Source organism: Diadema setosum, chromosome 18, assembly GCF_964275005.1.
Source record: "Diadema setosum chromosome 18, eeDiaSeto1, whole genome shotgun sequence".
In the NCBI taxonomy this organism is placed as follows: domain Eukaryota; kingdom Metazoa; phylum Echinodermata; class Echinoidea; order Diadematoida; family Diadematidae; genus Diadema; species Diadema setosum.
In genome coordinates, this window is record NC_092702.1 from 33,756,125 (window position 1) to 33,775,835 (window position 19,711).

The window sequence follows — 19,711 nt, forward strand, 5'->3', positions numbered from 1 at the left end:
AGACCGAGGGACGCGAAGCGTCTTTGGTTGCCGAGTTTTAGGCAGCGCCAGTACAAAGCAATATGGAAATAATAAAGATGAAATCAGAGAATTTATCTCTGTAAAAATTCACAGCCATTTGCAGTTCAAATATATTTCGAATAACCTCCGTAGGATGCAAAAAGGCAAATTATCAAAATTTCGAATAGTTTCCTCTCTAATGGCGGGGACAAAATATTTTTCGTAGGGCGACAAGAATAAAATTGAACAATGTCTAGGTCGGAGAGGGCGTGTATTACGGATAGGAAAATGGCTGACATTTGTACGTTGGAGCACGCAACATTGAAGGTAAAAATAGTAAAATTGTCGGATTATGTCATGAAAAATAACAAGAAGAGTGATGCAATGAGTGCATAGACCCTTAAGCTCATTGGGGCGACATTTCAGTGTAGATTTGATTGTTGCGTATTGTGAAATTATGCATTCGAAGTACGCCTACTAGACAGTGCGTTGGAGGTGGTGATTGTGTCAACACACCCATCGATCGACCCGAATCGACCCCTACATTTCGCGGAGCAGTGCAGCGCAGCTAGCAGCTCGGACCTAGTGTACAGTGTACGTCTGTCTACGGACACGGCGTCATTCGGCTCTTGCAGCTGGAAACTGTCGAACGTAAACATCGCTGCGTAGACAATTCAGTAGGCCTACTGAGTAGACGAATTAGATCTGCTTGTCAGCTGTGTGTCAAGGTTGCTTCACGCAGTTGGCTTGTATGATCAACTTGTGACTATGAGGAGTAGACAGCCGATTGAATATTATAATCGTAGGCACTAGAAAATATAGATCAGGTGATTTCCGATTTTGTTTTTTCAATTTTCAGAGTGAAAGGTTAAGGATGCCTAACAAATTAATGTTAGATATTTTGTTGACGACTGTCAATCAGCAGAGACTCTGTCAATCTTCTGAGTGATATTATACTGTATATTCTGAGACCATGTCAACAAGTAGAGGTCTAACGTTACAGATTCTAGTAGTTTAGTAGATAAAGTCTCTTCAACATTATTATCCAAAGCTTCAGCATGTTCAGTGAAGGATAGTCATGATAGTAGAACATGTAGGTCTGGGGCCCGTTTCATAAAACTTGTCATTAGTGACAAATTGTCATAGATGTGACAAGCTTCTGAAATCCTTGCATCTGATTGGCTGAGAGAAAATTTGTCATGGAAATGTGGCAGTTGTCACTGATGACAAGTTTTATGAAACGGGCCCCAGGTGTGTGTGTGTGTGTGGAGGGGGTTACAACATGGTTTTGTGAGCACAGCAATCTAACGTCAGATCTGAAGGCAATAGAGCTAGCACTAGGCACTAGTTGAATTCTAGTCATTGATCGACTGTCTTTTTAAAAGCAGTGTCGGAAGTATACAAATATAGTTCTACTTTGCCTTGAGAATTTCTTGATAAAACTATCGGCAGAGGTGTCGAGACTTTCTTTTAGGGGAAATGGCTCCTTGGTGAATACCTTGGTAATATTAAATACATGGTACTTTTGGAGACACCGAGGCCCATACAGTTTTAACCAGAAATTCAAAATTAGGCAGAGTATATTAGTTATATATTTATGATCAACTATTTAAAAGAAGGGGGAAAATGTGAGGCAAGCAGTTGTATGGTGGATGTGATGTTGTGGAGGGGTCCTACACTGCTACAATGTTATCATATGAAGCAGGGCGCTATGTTTGCTATTATTGCTTTGTGATGTCAAAACTTTCTTGTGACATCATTGAGCCTGAGCATGAACCTAGCTGGTCTTTTTGATCCTAGCAGAATATTCTTCAGAGGCAAAATAACGGACTGCCAATCTGTAGACGAATTAACATTCAGAAATAATTGAAAATAATATAATCATGTTGTGCTCTTCCAGCCGATCACTAGAGGATTGATTTTTTATCCAAAATATGATAGTCTCTCGCTGTGATTTTTTTGCTGACGCTAGACTACTTGTGTGTTAGAATAGTCTTGGAGAAATCGAACACAATAACGTATGTCTAATTACGTCTAGACCCCTTGCTTTTATACTCTGCCCGTGGTTTAACATGTTACGTAGTGTTGTAACATTGTGTCATTATGCAGTGGTATACCTGACTGCAGCCAGATTTGTCCAATTATTGCGGTAAAAATAAAATAAGTGAAGCCCACCAGTAAAGTAGTTCTTAATGCCCAGCAATGTCACCATGCAGCCTGTACATCCTCAGATAGTATGTCTTAGATATTATGACTGGCAGTGTGAAAAGAAAGGTTGCTCCCTTAAGATACAGTTTCTTTATCTTGCATATGGTATTATGATTTCAAGGTACATAATAAACCACTATTAAATCTGCAACAACTGAAATATTGCCACTTCTTTGAACCAAAACCTCTGTATTTCAGTAAGAAGTGTAGAGTTCTTGATATATCTGTCTCGCCTCCAGTTATATGAAGATCAGAGACATGCTCAAGGGATTTTGTCTAGTAACCTCTGCCGACTTTCAATCCTTCCCCTGTGGGCCTCCCTTCCCCACCCCCCCCCCCAAAAAAAAAAAAAAACAGTCAATCTACTGATAAAACAAAAATAAAAGAATTCATGCCATTCAATGAATGCCCAAAATATTTGATAAGCCTAATTTTAATTCACATGAAGAAAGTAACCTTTGGGGGGGGGGGGGGGGAATGAAATTTGCGCTCAATGGGGCAAGATGAATTTTGCATGTATTTGATTTAGCAGAATCAAGATATTAATTACTGGAACATATTATAACAAGTTGTAATATTTGTGTCCTTTTGCTTTTGTGCTTGTTTCTGGTTTGTTCAAAATTCTTGAAAATTTCCACTTTTACACTAAATGATACTTTGATTTAAATGCATGTATGGGAAAGAAAGTCACGCTCATGGTTTGTTATAAATGTACAAGTGTTTCTCCTCTTTCAGCAAAATTGGGGAGCTGTATTTCCAAAATCAGGAGCTCCAGTAGTCACTAGAGCAGTGCCATAATGAGGAAATTGAATTTCTTCATTTTTTTTTTTTTTATGACTTTTCATTTTCCTCCCTTCTTCAACAGGTTCCCTATGAGAACCTCAACAAGAATTTCCGAAACTGCCAGAAGGTGATCGACCGTGAGGTTGCCCATGTGATGCAGGTGGTGTAACTCAGAATGAATTAACATCAAGGAAATCAGAAATTCTGTTTGGAGAACGTTTGCAATCTTTTCCTAGCTCTTAAAACTGCAACAAATTGATTATTGGCACTTTACCTAGATAATTGATGTGTTTCAAATTCTAGAATTTTGGTTGTTCTTTTTTTGTTGGGATAAAGAAATATTTACAGTGCATAATTTCGATATAATGCTTTGTCTGAGGATAACACATGAGCAAATGCTCAATGTTCATGTCTTTTAATTTATGAATAATTTATTGGTTTGTGTAATCCTCTGATAATGTCAGGTTGTATGTCAGATCCTTGCAAATATGTTATCTAAATGTGTAGGGAACATCAGAGCTAACAATCCTAGATGAAGATGAAGGACATGGCTGTTGCAAAGCAGCTGAAGACATTCTGGAGGGAGCGAGGAGGTCTAACTTTAACTACAATTTCATTAAGTTTCTTCTTTCTCATGATTTTTTCTGCTGGTGCATAGAGATGTTACAAGCGGTTCTATGCACTCTATAAAAATGTCGCTTAGCGCATACAAATGTAAGAGCTTTAAGATCTTGACTTCGCTGATTTAATCATTGCCTGTTTTCTCCTCTGTCAGGCCACCAATGAGCTGGAAAAATGTTTAGACAGTCAGGAACCAATGGTGGGGTCTGTCGTCACATTCCTAGATTCTGTCGTTGACAAGCTGACAGTACTCAAGAGAAAGGTAAGAATTACTATTTGTGTTTTCTTCAGATTAGAAATGAAACAAGATTGCTGCAAAGTATTTTGTACAAATTACAACTCTTGAAGGTGCAAGTTGAGAGACGAGATACCTGGTAATTGTTCATTTTATTCGATGTATGCAGCAATACTTCTAACCTGTATTTCATTATCAATATCATGCTTAAGGGCGGTGATTTGACTCGGTCAGCAGCGCGTCTGCTTCTGGATCCAAAGGACCCGGGTTTGATTCCCAAGTCTAGCTGAATAATGATGTGTTTAATCATGCCGTTCCCTCTAGTAAGAGGCAAAAAGCACTCTGTTCTTAGATAGGACATTAAATGGAGGTCCCATGTGTGAGATAATCACAACTCAAGCACATTAAAAGAACCCACTCAATTCATTTATCACGAAGAGCGTGGTGCCAAACCAGTGACATGGTCCACCTACCTACCCACTCAAGAAAAACGCGCAAAGTTAATGATGCCAACCCTTGTCGTTCGCCAGAGGTGAGTAGCAATTGTCAACAAATGGTATCAACCAGTCACATATACATTGTGCCATGCGAGAAAAAGAAAAATATCAGGCTTCAGAGCAAAAAAAAAAAAAGAGGGCAGAAGACAGAGATACAAAATTTAAATTGTAGCCAAACACTGGTGATGCCAAATGAAAAGAAAAGGCAACTACTGTAGATTTAAAGAGATTAGGTAATCTTTTCGTAGTTTTGTCAGTGAAGAATCAGCTCTTGAAAGTTGGAATTCCTGTCTCTAAAAATTCTAGGCAGCAGAGGCCATTGCTCTCGAAGAGGAGAGTGCCAAGGCGTGCAAAAGGCGTCTGGATCACCTCAAAGAATATGACACGACGTCGGGCAGCGCCCTCTTGCAGTGGAAGAAGAAGAGGATAGACCGCATGCTTGTGGAGTACTTCCTGAGGGCGGGCTACTACGAGACGGCGGTGAAGCTGGCTCGCCACTCGCGGATCGAGGTAGGAATGTTTCAAAAGCCAGAGTTTTCATGTTTTTGAAAGCATTACTGCCCAGCTCATATGGGCCTTTTTAATATGCCCCAGTGGTTTAATGCAGTATATTCATGCAATGTTACCAGACTGTTCTGATGTTGCCCACCTCATTAATGAGAAATGAATACATAAATTACATTTGACTGTGTTTGATTTGTGTTTGTGTGTGTGCATGTATGAGAGGAGAGGGAAAAAGAAATATTCATTTTCATAAAATGCATAATGTGTAACACCTATGCAATTGTATGTATTTGAATTGAATAATGATTTTTTATTTATTTATTTATTTTTTTACATGGCTGCTTATGAAGCTGCAAGCAATTTGAAGTCCCCTTTTAAAGACTTGAGGACTTGAAGACTTGAAGCAATGAGGATAAAGTGACCAGTGTAGGAACACAACCACCATAACCAAGGGATATGTTAAAGGCATAATTTACCATTTGCAGATGAAACAAAAACCCAACATTAGTGCTTTAGAATAGTTCTAAAATGTGAGTTTGGGATAGAAACAACCACTGTAAAAATCTGAATCCGTATAATCGATGTTAAGTATTGTTAAATACACAAAATGTGAACAATAGTTATAATAAGAATGCTTTCAGACTAAACCGTATACAGTTACGGTTTATTGAGAAAAATGCTGATATCTCCTCATATTTTAGGCTTTATTGCAAAAATTTTATATGGCAGGATGTTTTGTGATACAACAGACCTACACATATGCATCAAATGTGATATCTTGAACATTTTTGAAATCACTGCTCCCAAAAGTAAACTGGACCTTTAATGTAGATTGTGTTCAGTTTATACATTACCCTTTGATGAGTTCATGTCATGTAGGCTCCCCCCCACATTTTTTTCTTCTCATTCTATAATACATTTCATTTTGCCTCCCATTCATATGTGTTCCTTGAGGCAAGAGATGTCCGGTTGATGATAGCAGCACAGAAGGCTGTTCACCCTCCCCCCCCCCCCCCCCCCCCCCCCCCGTATTCTCTTAACCCGTTCCATATGGGAACGCTGTGGCCTGCGTATTAAGTCTATGGGCATTTTAGAATTCAGTATGGAACGGGTTAACCTTATGTGGCCTTTGAGTGCTGATTGGCACAGAAAATCCCATAACATTGTACACACTGTCCAATCCCTGGCCCAGAAAGGGTTAAAGGGTGTGTACAGATCTGGTTGAAATGAGGATTTAGCGTTTAACGTTTTGCGAGATATTCAGAAACCACTCTGAAAGAGTATGCAATTCTAAGGGGTATCAAAAGTTTATTTGATGAAAATTGGTTTTGAAATGGCTGAGATATCCCAAAACAAGGTGAAACAAAGAGATTGTAATAAAAGGCGTGGCCTGTTGCCTTTTATTATTATCACTTTTTGGGATATCTCAGCCATTTGAAAACCAATTTTCATCAAATAAATGTTGAATCCTTCTTAAAATTACTTGCTCTTATATGTTTCATAAGAGGTTTCTCATTATCTCATTTAGGAATGTTCAAAACATGAATCCTCACCTCAACCAGTACTGTACAGTCCCTTTAAGCAGTAGTTTAGTTGTGTGTCGGTCATGGCACAATGAGTGTTGGTATGTATACAATTGGGTATGTATACAATTATGTGTCCGGTATGCGGATCCATCATGGCATTCATTGTCAGGACACTGTAATCTTACATTCCTAGTCATTCTCCAGGCTATTAGTTTCATTTTTATGAATTGTGAGATTCATGTCAAGTCTGTATTTGAATTCCTGCCACATGTCATCCTGTGGAAAGGGATATCCCCCTTTGAGCTACATATTGCTTTGTTGACTAATTAGATTCTGTAATGCCAGTGATCACTGGAAAACAACAGAATAGGGACCAAACCTCACATCCCTCCCCTCCCCCCCCCCCCCAAAAAAAAAAAGAAGAAGAAGAAGAAGAAAAAAACCAAAATAAAAGAAAGCAAAAACAAACAGGGGGACTTGAAGTACATTGTACAGTTTTAGTTCAGATAGAAAGTCTGTATTGGGGTAGATATCAGCTTTGGTCAATTTAAGTCCATTTTTTTTTTTCTGGAGTGTCATAAAACAAAACAAAATTTCTCATGTCAGGAGCAATAATCTGGGCGTACATATATGACATTCATCCGAGGCTGAGAATATGTCATGCTTCAGGAATTTATTGATATCATAAACATTCCTTAGGCTTTGTCTGTGAGTGTGTGTGTGTGTGTGTGTGTGTGTGTATAAGCTGGAGAGGGAGAAACATATCCAGTCAATAGTATTCCTTTTATTGGAAATATCAGGGAGGTGGGAGGTGGGAAGAGACACCAAGGCATGGTGAATTGTGTAAGTGTGGACATTCTGATGTCACACGCCTTGCGTTTATTATGCCACCTCCATTTTCCATGTACACCAGGGTATGGCTTTACATGCAGTGCAGATGTCAACTGCATTACCATATGACCAATATTGACAACCTCACAGCTTTTATACACTGCTGATTTCAAAAAACAGTAATGAAAACATTTCTTTATCACTAATGTAGAGACTACATAATAGAATTTTTCAACACAGCAGAAAAGAATTGATGTCAGGCATGGTGGAGGAAATCCACTTAACAGATAAATATAATTGTTTTCCTCTGTCAGTCAGCAGTCTATGGTGTGCTTCTGTGCATCTTGTATGCTACTGAAATGTGTTGTTTGCTTCCCTTCTTTACTATCTGATTGGCTGGCACGTTCAGTTTATTGCTGATGAAAGAAGAAATCTTCTATTTGCCCTTGAGATGATAACAGTGGTCATGTTTATTGTAGATTCCCATACTCGGCATTAACAGTCGAACCATGACTACGGATCAGAATGTTAATATTAACTACTTCTATTTTTTCAGTCTCGACCCCTTGTCTGTTAACCCTATTCCCACCGATGGGGGGCATTTTGCCCCCCCCCCCCCTCGACGTTTCGCGTGATTATTCCGCTACGCGTGATGCTCTCGGCGCGACATTTTATGACTTTTTTCTTTCAAGTATCACGCAACTTTTGAGACCAAATTTGTTGCTCCTGGGCATACCGTTTTGAAGCCATGCCCCTTTGAAAAAAATTCGTCGACCCAAAAATTGCTCAAAAACATGATTTTGTGTACAAATCCAATGTAAATTGTTTTTTTGCAATTAATTCATATAAAAATAAATATATTTACTTTCAATGGCTGATAATGATTTATTTTTGCCTGATTATGCTTTAAAAAGTTTCTGCGACAAATTTTGATGAAGAAAACAATAAAAACAGAAAGTGAAAAAACAAGGAAATACATAAGAAATTCAATAAACAATAAAAGACATAAGAAATAATCATGAAGCCGAATTTTTGCTTCAATATTATTGTTGAGGATATTGAAAAGAATATGTTCACCAGAAATTAGAAGTCTTGGAGCTTTATTTTTTGATTTATAGGCAAAAAATTATTTTTGCATAAATTAGTATTAATTAATTAATATAAAATACAAAAATTTAAATTTGAAAAATCTAACTATACAGTCTTGTAGATTACATTGGCCTCTACCTTAGTGCAAATTTTCGTGAGGATTGCGCGATCCACGACCGAGATCTGAAGGGTGGACCAAAAAAGCCCCCCCCCCCCCCCCCGGTGGTTTCAAGTCCATCAAAAAACCTGGTGGGATCAGGGTTAATAGCTATATTGTTTCTGTGTTGCGTCAGACCCTAGTCTGTGGAAATCCCCTTCTCTGCTCCCTTCCAGGATCTGACAAATATAGACCTCTTCCTGGTATCCAAAGAAGTGGAGGAGTCGCTTGTCAGAAGAGAGACCAGTCTTTGTTTACAGTGGTGTCATAACAACAAAACAAAGCTGAGGAGAATAAAGGTGAGATGGTGCGATGATTACTTCCCAATTGACCTTTGACACCATTTAATTATTCAGCTGTTGTTCTTTTTCTTTTGTCCCCTTCCGAAAAAGATATCAAACCCTGTGTAAATAGAATGTTGGCTTGTACTTAAGACTTCCTACATTTCATGAAGACCTACATCTTGAGATTTTATGGAGTTTGAGATGTGAAGTGGTAACTGTTTTTATGTGACATCCTTGGAAAGCAACTGCTTGTGAAAAAGTTGACAGGGGAGATGTGGTACATTTACAGTGAGAATGTCAGAACCCAGTGTATGTTTTTGTTTGAGCCTGGACTGCCACGAGGGCACCAGAGGCATTACATTTTCGGTTTCTCTGTCCATCCATCCCACACCTCATCATCACAATTTGAAGAAAAACTGCACAATTTATTTTCTTGATACCTAACCCTGGTACCCTACATGAGCTGCAAATTCACTGATTAGATTTGAGGCAAAATCCCTCCAGGTCATAATGAATAGACAACTATTTTCATGGGTAAGGTTGTGATATGAAGTCGAGGTCAAAGGTCAGTGTACTTTGCCTAACAGTATCATTTTGCAGTCATACAGTACCTTTTGCTAGGAATGCATTAAGGTTGCATGCATTATTTTTTGTCATGTCCTTCAAGCATTTGGCAAGCGTTATGTTGTTCAGGAGCTACCTCTGTATCAACAAAATGAGAATAAACTCATCAGTTGACCTGATACAGTCTCATTTTATTTATTCTCTATAACTGAGGTTATGTTAGACAAATTAATTAATACCAGACCCTCTAAATACTTGTTACATTTTCTTTACTTTTATAAGCTTGAAACACAGATTCTTAGGTAAAGCCATTTTTTGCTGTTGTTGATGTGATCATTGTGTATTGCTTCAAACTACTAAACATTGTTACAATCTCTTCTCTTCTCTCAACTTCTCCCTATAATTCAAGCAGTGGTGGATCCAGAGGGGGCGCCGTGGACGTGTGCCCCCCTTTATTTTTTTATTTAAAAAAGAAATAAAAAGGGAAAAAAAAAGAAAGATGAAAGGGGGCACGGGCACCCCCTTTGATTTTTTTTTTTTTTAAGAAGCCATCTTTGGCGCCCCTTCCTCTTTACGGAATTCCTGGATCTGCCCCTGTTCAAGTAGGGTGTTTCCCCTTCCGTGCCCCCTGATATTAATTTTCTTACATTCCCCTTGGTGGTGTTGTCCTCGGCTAAATGCTATTGAAAGAACTCAAGGTTCAAGTTACTTACTTTGTGTCTGTGTGTTTTGTTCCTTCAATTAGAAATAAGAGAGAATTACACGATACCTTATCACCTGAAGGCAGTTATCCCAGTCAAGCATTACTATGATTAGAGAAAGAAATTAGTGAAAGTGAAAATGCAGCTTACAGGGGCGGATCCAAGAATTTTGTAAAAAGGGGGGGGGGGGCATAAATTATTCCTGGGGCGGCTGGGGCCACTTCTGGGTTTGATCTGCTGACAAGCAAAAAAAAAAAAAGGGGGGGGGGGGGCTTCAGCACAATATCCTGGTGCCACTACAATAAAAAAAAATTAAAGGGGGGGGGGCACATGCACCACCTTTCAAATTTTTTCTTTTATTTTAAGAGAAATTAAAGGGGAAAGCACGCCTGGTGCGCCATCCCGCGGATCCACCACTGGCTTATGTGAGGGTTCATGAAATGGTGTGTTACCATATCCTCAGGGGGGGAATACGGAAGATTGCCTTAGATTTGACTGGTAGAAAAATCAACTTTAGTACTGAATCAATAAAAAGCAGGTCTTTGGGGGAGAAATGTGTTAATTACCTAGAAGGTATCAGTGACCCAGTTTTTTGACCAGAAAAAAAAAAAGGAAGGAAAAGTTGTCCATGTACACTGTAGGTAATAACCATGTTGCCACGTGCTGCTGCTATCCCATTGCACTTTTGTCATTGAAAGTAATTAATTACCAATTAAGCAAATGACAGGGTTGTGACCTTCCACTCTGGCCTTCAATAGCTGATTGGTCATCTCTCCCTGACCCTCACTTAGAAAAAAAAAAAGACACAGAAAAATGCAGGAGAGAGGAAGAAAGGGTGAGGGTCTTTATATGTGTAACAGCAACAACAATGACTGATCTAATAAATTCAACATTACGTCAGAATATTTTCTCTGGCCATATGGAAAATTCTTTTGTAGCAAACTTCGTGGGTGGGGATTACACATACCAGTAGCTGTGAATGCTCCTCTGTTATTGTACGATTTTAGTTACACCCTGTGCCATTCACTGGGCAGGGGCAATAGACCCTGATACACTTTATCTCTTATTTTGTTGACAGTAAAATAAAACAAAGCAAGATAAAAGTATTAAACCATGATTAAGACTCCTGTATGGAACATGCCAGCATTGGTGTGTGAAGTGATGTCCTTCAATGCAAGGATTTCAGGAAATAGTTTATGTCTCTGCCCAAAAAGTTGCTGAAGGTGTGATGTCTGTGGGTTTTCTGTTTGTCTGTCCTACTCCAAATGTGATATAGGAAGGAATGGGTAAAAAATATGCACAATTACTAGCCTTAACATGACAGTGGTTATAGTTTAAAGGTCTAGGTCAAGTGTCATAGTGTACTTTAGTTATTAAAGAATGCCATTGTCCAGCCATAACTTTAGCTAGGAATGGCCAGTAGTGATATAATATGGTAATAAGAAGGATAAAAAGTAATACACGATTAATTGCCATAACTGAGAAGTGGAGTGATGCCTCAGGCAAAAAATACCACATGTCCAAAAGCACACAATAAGGAGGCAAGAGAAGGACCTGATACTTCTCCAGTAGAGCCTGTGTACATCACCATTTTGTTTTGTATTAGAGGCTGACTGTGACAGTCCAACTCACACCTCCCTGGTCCAACAGTGAGCCCTAGACCAGTCATATCTGTGGGTAGAGAGGGGGTGAAAGTGTTGACAGGTGGCTGTGGAAAAAAAAAAAGAAGAGCTTCTCCCGCACCGTATCCGGGCAATTACCCCCGGAGGGCAATTACCCCCCGGCCAAATACTGGTTAGTGGTAAGGTAAGAGTAAAGATTAGGGTTAGGGTTAGGTTTAGGGTTAGGAGTTTGGGTTAGGGTTAGGGTTAGGTTCAGGATTAGGATTATGTAGGATTAGGGCCAGGGGAAGGGTGCGGGGTAATTGCCCAGGGGGTAATTGTCCTAGACCCCTCCCGCACTTCTGAACCAAGAGACAAATATGAACACAGCAATTAAAGACATGTTGATGAAGATGTTGTTAAAACTTGATTCTTGATAAGTGATATGCCTTTGTTGTGCCTGTTTGTTGATTCCAACATTGATACAAACACTTGAAGAGTTTGTTTGCAAAAACCGATAAGTCCATATTTGTCAAATGGAGATATTTGCCATTAAAGGTCAAGAAAAATAAAGAGAATAATAAGAATTTTTTTTCCTTCTTTTGACCATAACTTCAAAAATGTACCTTAATATGTAGTGACCAATATATCATTTAGAAGGTATTATTTTGTACTTTATGACAGATACCGTACTTAAAAATCTTCAAAAATGGACTTATCGGTTTTTGCAAACAAACTCTTCACTTCTTCAGTACAAAGAAGAGTGGATTTTTATTAGTATCAAAGCAAGTGTTAACAACAAATTTCTGATATTTACCAATAGTTTGAATATCAAGTGAGATCAAGATTAGTGACTTGGTGGCAGAGATGTAAATTATTGTATCATCCTCTCAAAAGTCAGTACCTTGTCTCCTCATCATCAATCTCTCATTCAGAGCACGCTAGAATTCAATCTGAGGACACAGGAGTTCATTGAGATGATCAGGTCGGAGCATCGCCTTGAGGCAGTCAGGCATGCTAGGAGGTACTTTGGCTCCCTCGATGGAGAACAGTTTGCTGAGGTCCAGAAGATTATGGGCCTTCTAGCATTCCCATCCAGCACAGACATTCAGTCATACAAAGTAAGCTAATTTTGATGCTGCTCTTCACATTGATTTTTTTTTTTCTGTCATTAGTCTAGATTAAAAGAGTGTTTTGTTTTGAAGTATTGTTTTCTACTCACCTAATCATTGAACATGTTTGTCTATATATCTATTTATGTACTATATGTATGCTAAATATTTGTGAATCAGGACTTGTATATAAAGACAATTTCATGAATGGTTGATTTCTCAATAGAAAGTTAGAGTGATGGAATACATCATCCCTTTTCATGATAAAAGTTCAGCAATTTGTCACCTTGGATGTGATAGATATAGTATTGTGTTACAGGAGGCAGTATTTTCACATGTTCTTGATGTTGTCATTATTTGACTCCTAAAATTCACTGAAAAATAATAACACTGCCAAAGATATGGTGCATGCAGTATATGATTCTTCACTGATACTGAGCTAATTGGTACAACTTCTGTCCATAATGTGATGTCACTTCAGCTTTTAACAAATTATCTTTCAGTGAACTTCATGCACAGTCAATCATTGATTTCTGAATACACTCGCACAAAATTGTGATTTGTGCCAGAAATGAGAAGTTGCATGCTTGATATAATAGACTGAAGTTAATTCTTTTTGCCGCCATTAACACATTGAGGACGAGTCCCGAGTACACTTGGGCAAGTGTCTATGGGAAATGCGTGTTGTAGCAAAATCAATCCATCTTCAACAGGTTAATTTATCATCACCTTTGACTCACTCTTAATGACAGGACCTGCTGGACGATTTACGATGGCACAAACTAGTGAGTCAATTCCGCGAGGAGAACTACAAGCTCTTCCAGTTCAACACGACCCCAGTACTAACACTGACGCTAGAGGCTGGTCTGGCTGCCATGAAGACTCCGTATCCTTTGTGGTTATTGTTATCATCAGCTCATTGTGTGTTTCAGTCTTGGTTAGATGGTATGGAGTACAGGGAACGTTTGATACCCACCAGAAAAGCCACATGTGGGACTAGGCAAGATGTAGATTGAGCCGTTTCCTAACAGAGTGATTTCAAAAACCATAAGTCAGTCAATTTTGTGAAGAAAAAAGCAAGAAGCATGATTACATTGACTGTTTATAGACATCAGGGGGGTGTTTCATCAACGTTAGTCAGCGCTGACGATTTCAGCAAAATCCTTGGTTTTGATTGGATGAGATGCTCTGGTCACTGACTGTTACTATGGTGATTGTCAGCGCTGACAACTTGTCAGCACTGACTAACGTTGATGAAACACCCCCCTGAATCATCTACACCTGTATCTAGGTGTGCAAGAAAACTTGAAGTACCATGAGTTTTAAAGGTCACTATCCTGCACTCGATGAGAAATGTAGAGATATATCAGGTTTGTATAGTCTTGTATGATTATGAGTGCGTATTTTTTCTTGACCATGCCACCCACACACTTGTAATGTTCAGACAATGCTACGCCGATCACGCCAAGAATGCGGATTGTCCAGTATGCAGCAAGAATCTGAATGAGCTAGCCAAGACGCTACCCTTCGCCCACTGCGCCCAGTCTAGGCTAGTCTGCTCTATATCAGGTGGGTGTGGAAAGTTGACTGCTGGCTTATTTGACCTCTCCCCAAAATCTGAAAGTTTCATTGCAATCTTGCACATAGATGTCAGACCATGTGTGAACAGAAAAGTCATGTTCAGCAGTGAGGATTGGATATTGATTCAAATTGAACATAAAATATTAGCAAGTACTGTAAAAGTGGGAATTTTCACGGTATTGAAATTTTCGTGCATCTCGCGCAACCGGAAACTAGCGCGAAAAATAAAAGCACGCAAATTTTTTTGCCTGCCATATGTTCCAGTAGTTGAGGTCTTGATTCCGCGGAATTAAAAACACGCGAAACTCTTCTTGCTCCGCTGAGCGAGAAAAATTGGTCGCGCGAAAATATCCACTTTTGCAGTATATGAATTTGCCTCCTTTTTGTAATGGAATTATGCTGATTAGCAGTAAGCTGTTGTGTGAGAACCAAATGGAGTCACAACATTCATGTGTATAAATTTTTTCCACACACTTGAGCAAGGGGGTCATGTTCAGGTCAGTAGACATGCATTCTTGTGTGACAGGCAGCGACTAGCAAGCTCAACCTCAACAAATAAGTTGCTTTATTTGCTTGTCTGGTTTTTGGCAAGAAGTATTGATATTTGGACTGCAGTTCAGTCTTCACTTTTTAGCTACTGTGTTCTCTGCCATGTTTGAACACAGGCTCACCTTCACTATTGGCTTTATGTGTGAGTGGGCGTTATACATCGAAATCTGTTAACTCTTTGTGTGCCACGTTTGCATACCCGGTACACGAAGATGGTGTGTGCCAAGTTCACATATTTTGCTCCAGCGCACAAGCCCACCCAAACCAATCGATAAATCGCCAAATGACGAGGTAGAATGAAAGCTTCACTCTCGATGCCATTCCTGTCACATGTAGCTTGCATTATTGTATTATGGTGATTTAATATCAAGCTGTTTTCCCAATTGGATTTGCGAGTAAATTCAAAGTTTCTGTCACTGCTTTTGTGTACAAAAGTCATGCTTAAGGACAATATAATAGCTACTGGTCATATGAAAGAAAAATAATCATAGGTTTGTCAAAAAATGTATAACATAGCAAATTTTCTCTAGAACTTTACTCATTGCATGTGCAGCATAACAAAAATCTATACAAAGTTACATGGACATGAAAACATATTTTCCCAAAGCATGCCTATGTGTCAGTCTCAGAAAAATGTTGCACACAGGGGTTTACACTGTGGTGTATAAAGAGTAAATACAGTGCTTTCATGTGTGTTAAATGAGTTCACTTGAATAAGAAAAGTACCCTGCTCTGTCTACAGTTTGTGCCACAACTGCGGGCAACAATATTTATATTTTGGTCACCATCATGAACTTCACTTTCTTGTTGCAGATGAGTTTCAATAGTCTAACCCTTTTATTTTCTTTGCAGGTCACGTCATGAATGAACACAACCCACCGATGATGTTGCCTAACGGTTACGTGTATGGAGAAAAAGTACTTTAATTTTTTTTTTACTTCTTTTATTTTAGGAAAAATTAAAAGAGGTTGTGCGCCACCCCGCGAATCCATCACTGGCTTATTATGTGAAGGTGTATGGAATAGTGTGTTACCATATCCTCAGGGGGGAAATAGGCCCGAAGATTGCCTTAGATTTGACTGGTAGAAAAATCAACTTTAATACTGAATCAATAAAAAGCAGGTCTTTGGGGGAGAAATGTGTTAATTACCTACAAGGTATCAGTGACCCAGTTTTTTGACCAGAAAAAAAAAAAGGAAGGAAAACTTGTTCCATGTACACTGTAGGTAATAACCATGTTGCCACGTGCTGCTGCTATCACATAGCACTTTTGTCATTGAAAGTAATTAAGCAAATGACAGGGTTGTGACCTTCCACTCTGGCCTTTAATAGCTGATTGGTCATCTCTCCCTGACCCTCACTTAGAAAAAAAAAAGACACAGAAAAATGCAGGAGACAGGAAGAAAGGGTGAGGGTCTTTATATGTGTAACAGCAGCATCAACAATGAATGATCTAATAACTTCAACATTAGGTCAGAATATTTTCTCTGGCTATATGGAAAATTCTTTTGTAGCAAACTTTGTGGGTGGGGATTACACATACCAGTAGCTGTGAATGCTCCTCTGTTATTGTATGATTTTAGTTACACCCTGTGCCATTCACTGGGCAGGGACAATAGACCCTGATACACTTTATCTCTTATTTTGTCGACAGTAAAATAAAACAAAGCAAGATCAAAGTATTAAACCATGATTAAGACTCCTGTATGGAACATGCCAGCATTGGTGTGTGAATTGATGTCCTTCAATGCAAGGATTTCAGGAAATAGTTTATGTCTTGGGGGAGAAATGTTGTTAGTTACCTAGAAGGTATCAGTGACCCAGTTTTTTGACCAGAAAAAAAAAGGAAGGAAAAGTTGTTCCATGTACACTGTAGGTAATAACCATGTTGCCACGTGCTGCTGCTATCACATAGCACTTTTGTCATTGAAAGTAATTAAGCAAATGACAGGGTTGTGACCTTCCACTCTGGCCTTCAATAGCTGATTGGTCATCTCTCCCTGACCCTCACTTAGAAAAAAAAAAAGACACAGAAAAATGCAGGAGACAGGAAGAAAGGGTGAGGGTCTTTATATGTCTAACAGCAGCATCAACAATGACTGATCTAATAACTTCAACATTACGTCAGAATATTTTCTCTGGCTAGGTGGAAAATTCTTTTGTAGCAAACTTTGTGGGTGGGGATTACACATACATGTACCAGTCGCTGTGAATGCTCCTCTGATATTGTACAATTTTAGTCACACCCAGTTCCATTCACTGGGCAGGGTCCCTGATACACTTTATCTCTTATTTTCCCGAGAGTAAGATAAAACAAAACGAGATAAAAGTATTGGACCCTGATTAAGACTCCTGTATGGAACATGCCAGCATTGGTGTGTGAAGGGATTTACTTTCTTTCAATGCAAGGCTTTCAGAAAATAGTTTATGTCTCTGCCCAAAAGGTTGCTGAAGGCATAGTGTTTGTGGGTGGTCCATTTGTCTATCCTACTCGACAGTGTGATTTAGGAAGAAGTGGGTTTAAGAAAAAAGCACAATAAATAGCATGAAAATGATAGTGGTTATAGGTCAATGGTCTAGGGCAAGTGCCATTACGTACTTGGTTAAGAATGTCATTTCCAAGCCATTGTTTTAGCTTGGAATGGCTAGTAGTGATATACCATGTCAAACTTGTGTGGTTTAGGGGGAAATATGAGAGAGTTGACGCCTTAGGCAATAAATACCACGTGTGCACTATGACCTATAGTATGTTTTCCAGCTACTTTGTGAATGATCATGATGTGTAACGCATTGTGGAATGTTTCTATAGATAAATGACACTATGTCATCATCATCATCATCATCATCATCATCATCATCATCATCATCATCATCATCATCATCATCATCATCATCTTTAGCATATAAAATCAAACATGGATTTCCTTTAATACATAAAACTGTTTGAAATTAGTGATAAGCACATCTGAAAATAAACTGTGTTTGGTAATGAACTCGAGAGAAACCCTGGGAAATTCAGTCAAAATTGATGATAAAAATGTGTGTCAGAATGATTTGTGGAGATTATCACTCTATGAATTTTGCTAGTGCAACATGAAAATGACATCATAAGATTAAGACCACAACACATTTGTATGATTAATTGGAACAGTCACTGTTCTAATGTGTGCTTTCTCTCTCTCTCTCTGTCCGTTTTTCCCCCCTCCTTGGCAGTCTCTACTGGCTCTAGCTGCTGAAAACGACGGCAAAGTCACCTGTCCAAAGACCAAGAAGACGTATTCCTTTGATGAAGTGGAAAAAGTTTTCATCATGTGAATGCACCTGCGATGTGCATGGCATTAGTTAGATAGGCTGCAAATTGTTTTTTATGCCTCTGTTTGTTCTCGTCTTTGTTTTTTGAAAGCTGTCCGTTTCCTGTGACAAACGATGGCAACAAATGCAGAGAGAAAAAAAATGCATGGTTGGTTGTGCACCCTACGGCAAAGATCGCTGCATTTGCATTCTGGTGTCAAAATCGTATGTGTGTATGGAACTTGCCTCGACAGATGATGTACGATTGTCCACAAACCAGTGTACAAAGATTGTATGCACGAACTAAACTTAGCCAGAGCCCATCCAGGTAATCTTTTCATGTACCACGCAGGAGAAATCCCCACCAAAGACGACTGATGATTAAGGTACTTGCTACATGCACTGCATAGTAGGTGTAGTGCAGTCTGTGGTTAATATTCTGCAATAATACGCAGCTACTATTGTATAAGGTCTGTTGAATTTGAAATACAAAAAGCCTCGTGTAGGGCAGTTGAACAAACAAATGAGGAGATAAGGCGTAAGCATCAAATATTGTAACTGGATTTTGGGAGATATAGAAAGATTAGCCAGCTTATGTGTGATAACTGCACACAGTGAACTATCATTGCAACACAATATTTGAACTCTGTTTCTCCCATGATTATTTTGAATCGTGCAGGATACTGTGGCAGGCTTTGTGAAATCTTTGTGAAGGACCATGTTGCAGAGTGGGTAAAACACAGCACACATACATATTTTACTGATATCAGTTTTTTTTTGTCAATTTTCATTTTCTGTTTGTTGTGGAGTCTGCAGAGTTATAAAATGTCACCCTACAGTTGATGGTATGAAAACAACGTGATGTGCACAGCTGAGAAGTCATGTTGCATAGTGTCAGGGTTTTACGTGCGTTCACAATAGAGAAAGAGAAGGCTATAATCCCATACCACCTGCAATTACAAACAACCAACCAACCAACCAAGCAAGTACATACTCACAGGTACACACAGAACTACACGATTCATGCACAGCACAAGCTTCAATCCTAGTTTTTCCACTGCTTAAGAATCGACGATGGCATAGTTTGAGCAATTGTGTGACCTAGCAATGATGCTCAGTGTACATGATTAAACATTCGTGTATAAGCATATGCACACACAGACAGACAGACACACGCATACATGTATGCATGCACAAATTTGTATGGCTGCAACATTTTTAAACAATTCAAAAGCATGCAAATGTTATGCAATTATATAGAAAAAGAACACATGGTCCAACGTCACGTAATAAAGCGCATTTTTCTTCTTTTTTTTTACCTCTTCTCAACAGTTAATTGGATATTTCCAATTAGAGCTAAAGATACTTGTGAAAAAGAGCAGTGCTTTGTATTGTTAAAGGGAAGTAATATTAACCAAATCTTGTTCAAGTTTAACAGTATTCAGACACCTTGTCATAATATCTTCTCTGACATCACTGGCTACCAAGAAACAGGTCAGTCATCTATGCCAACATTATGGATGTAGCTAGGAAGAATATACTGTTAATGTGGAATACTTTTAAGTGTGGATATTTTT

The 19,711-nt window shown here is 38.9% G+C and overlaps 1 protein-coding gene across 1 annotated transcript; it reads left to right on the plus strand.

Moving 5' to 3' along the window:
* Positions 1-281: 281 nt before the first annotated feature.
* On the plus strand, positions 282-19,291 carry LOC140241544 (E3 ubiquitin-protein transferase MAEA-like). Its single transcript, XM_072321279.1, has 10 exons — positions 282-327; positions 3,074-3,151; positions 3,767-3,874; positions 4,651-4,854; positions 8,628-8,750; positions 12,537-12,722; positions 13,466-13,599; positions 14,158-14,282; positions 15,696-15,760; positions 18,057-19,291. The coding sequence occupies exons 1-10, from the start codon at positions 289-291 to the stop codon at positions 18,156-18,158; spliced, it is 1,164 nt and encodes a 387-aa protein (XP_072177380.1). The 5' UTR covers positions 282-288; the 3' UTR covers positions 18,159-19,291.
* The last annotated feature ends 420 nt before the right edge of the window (positions 19,292-19,711 follow it).

Coding starts and splice junctions, on each gene's coding strand:
- LOC140241544 (XM_072321279.1), top strand. CDS start 289: ATGGCTGACATTTGTACGTTGGAGCACGCAACATTGAAG. Junction 328..3,073: donor TGGAGCACGCAACATTGAAG/GTAAAAATAGTA, acceptor CTTCTTCAACAG/GTTCCCTATGAGAACCTCAA. Junction 3,875..4,650: donor TGACAGTACTCAAGAGAAAG/GTAAGAATTACT, acceptor TAAAAATTCTAG/GCAGCAGAGGCCATTGCTCT.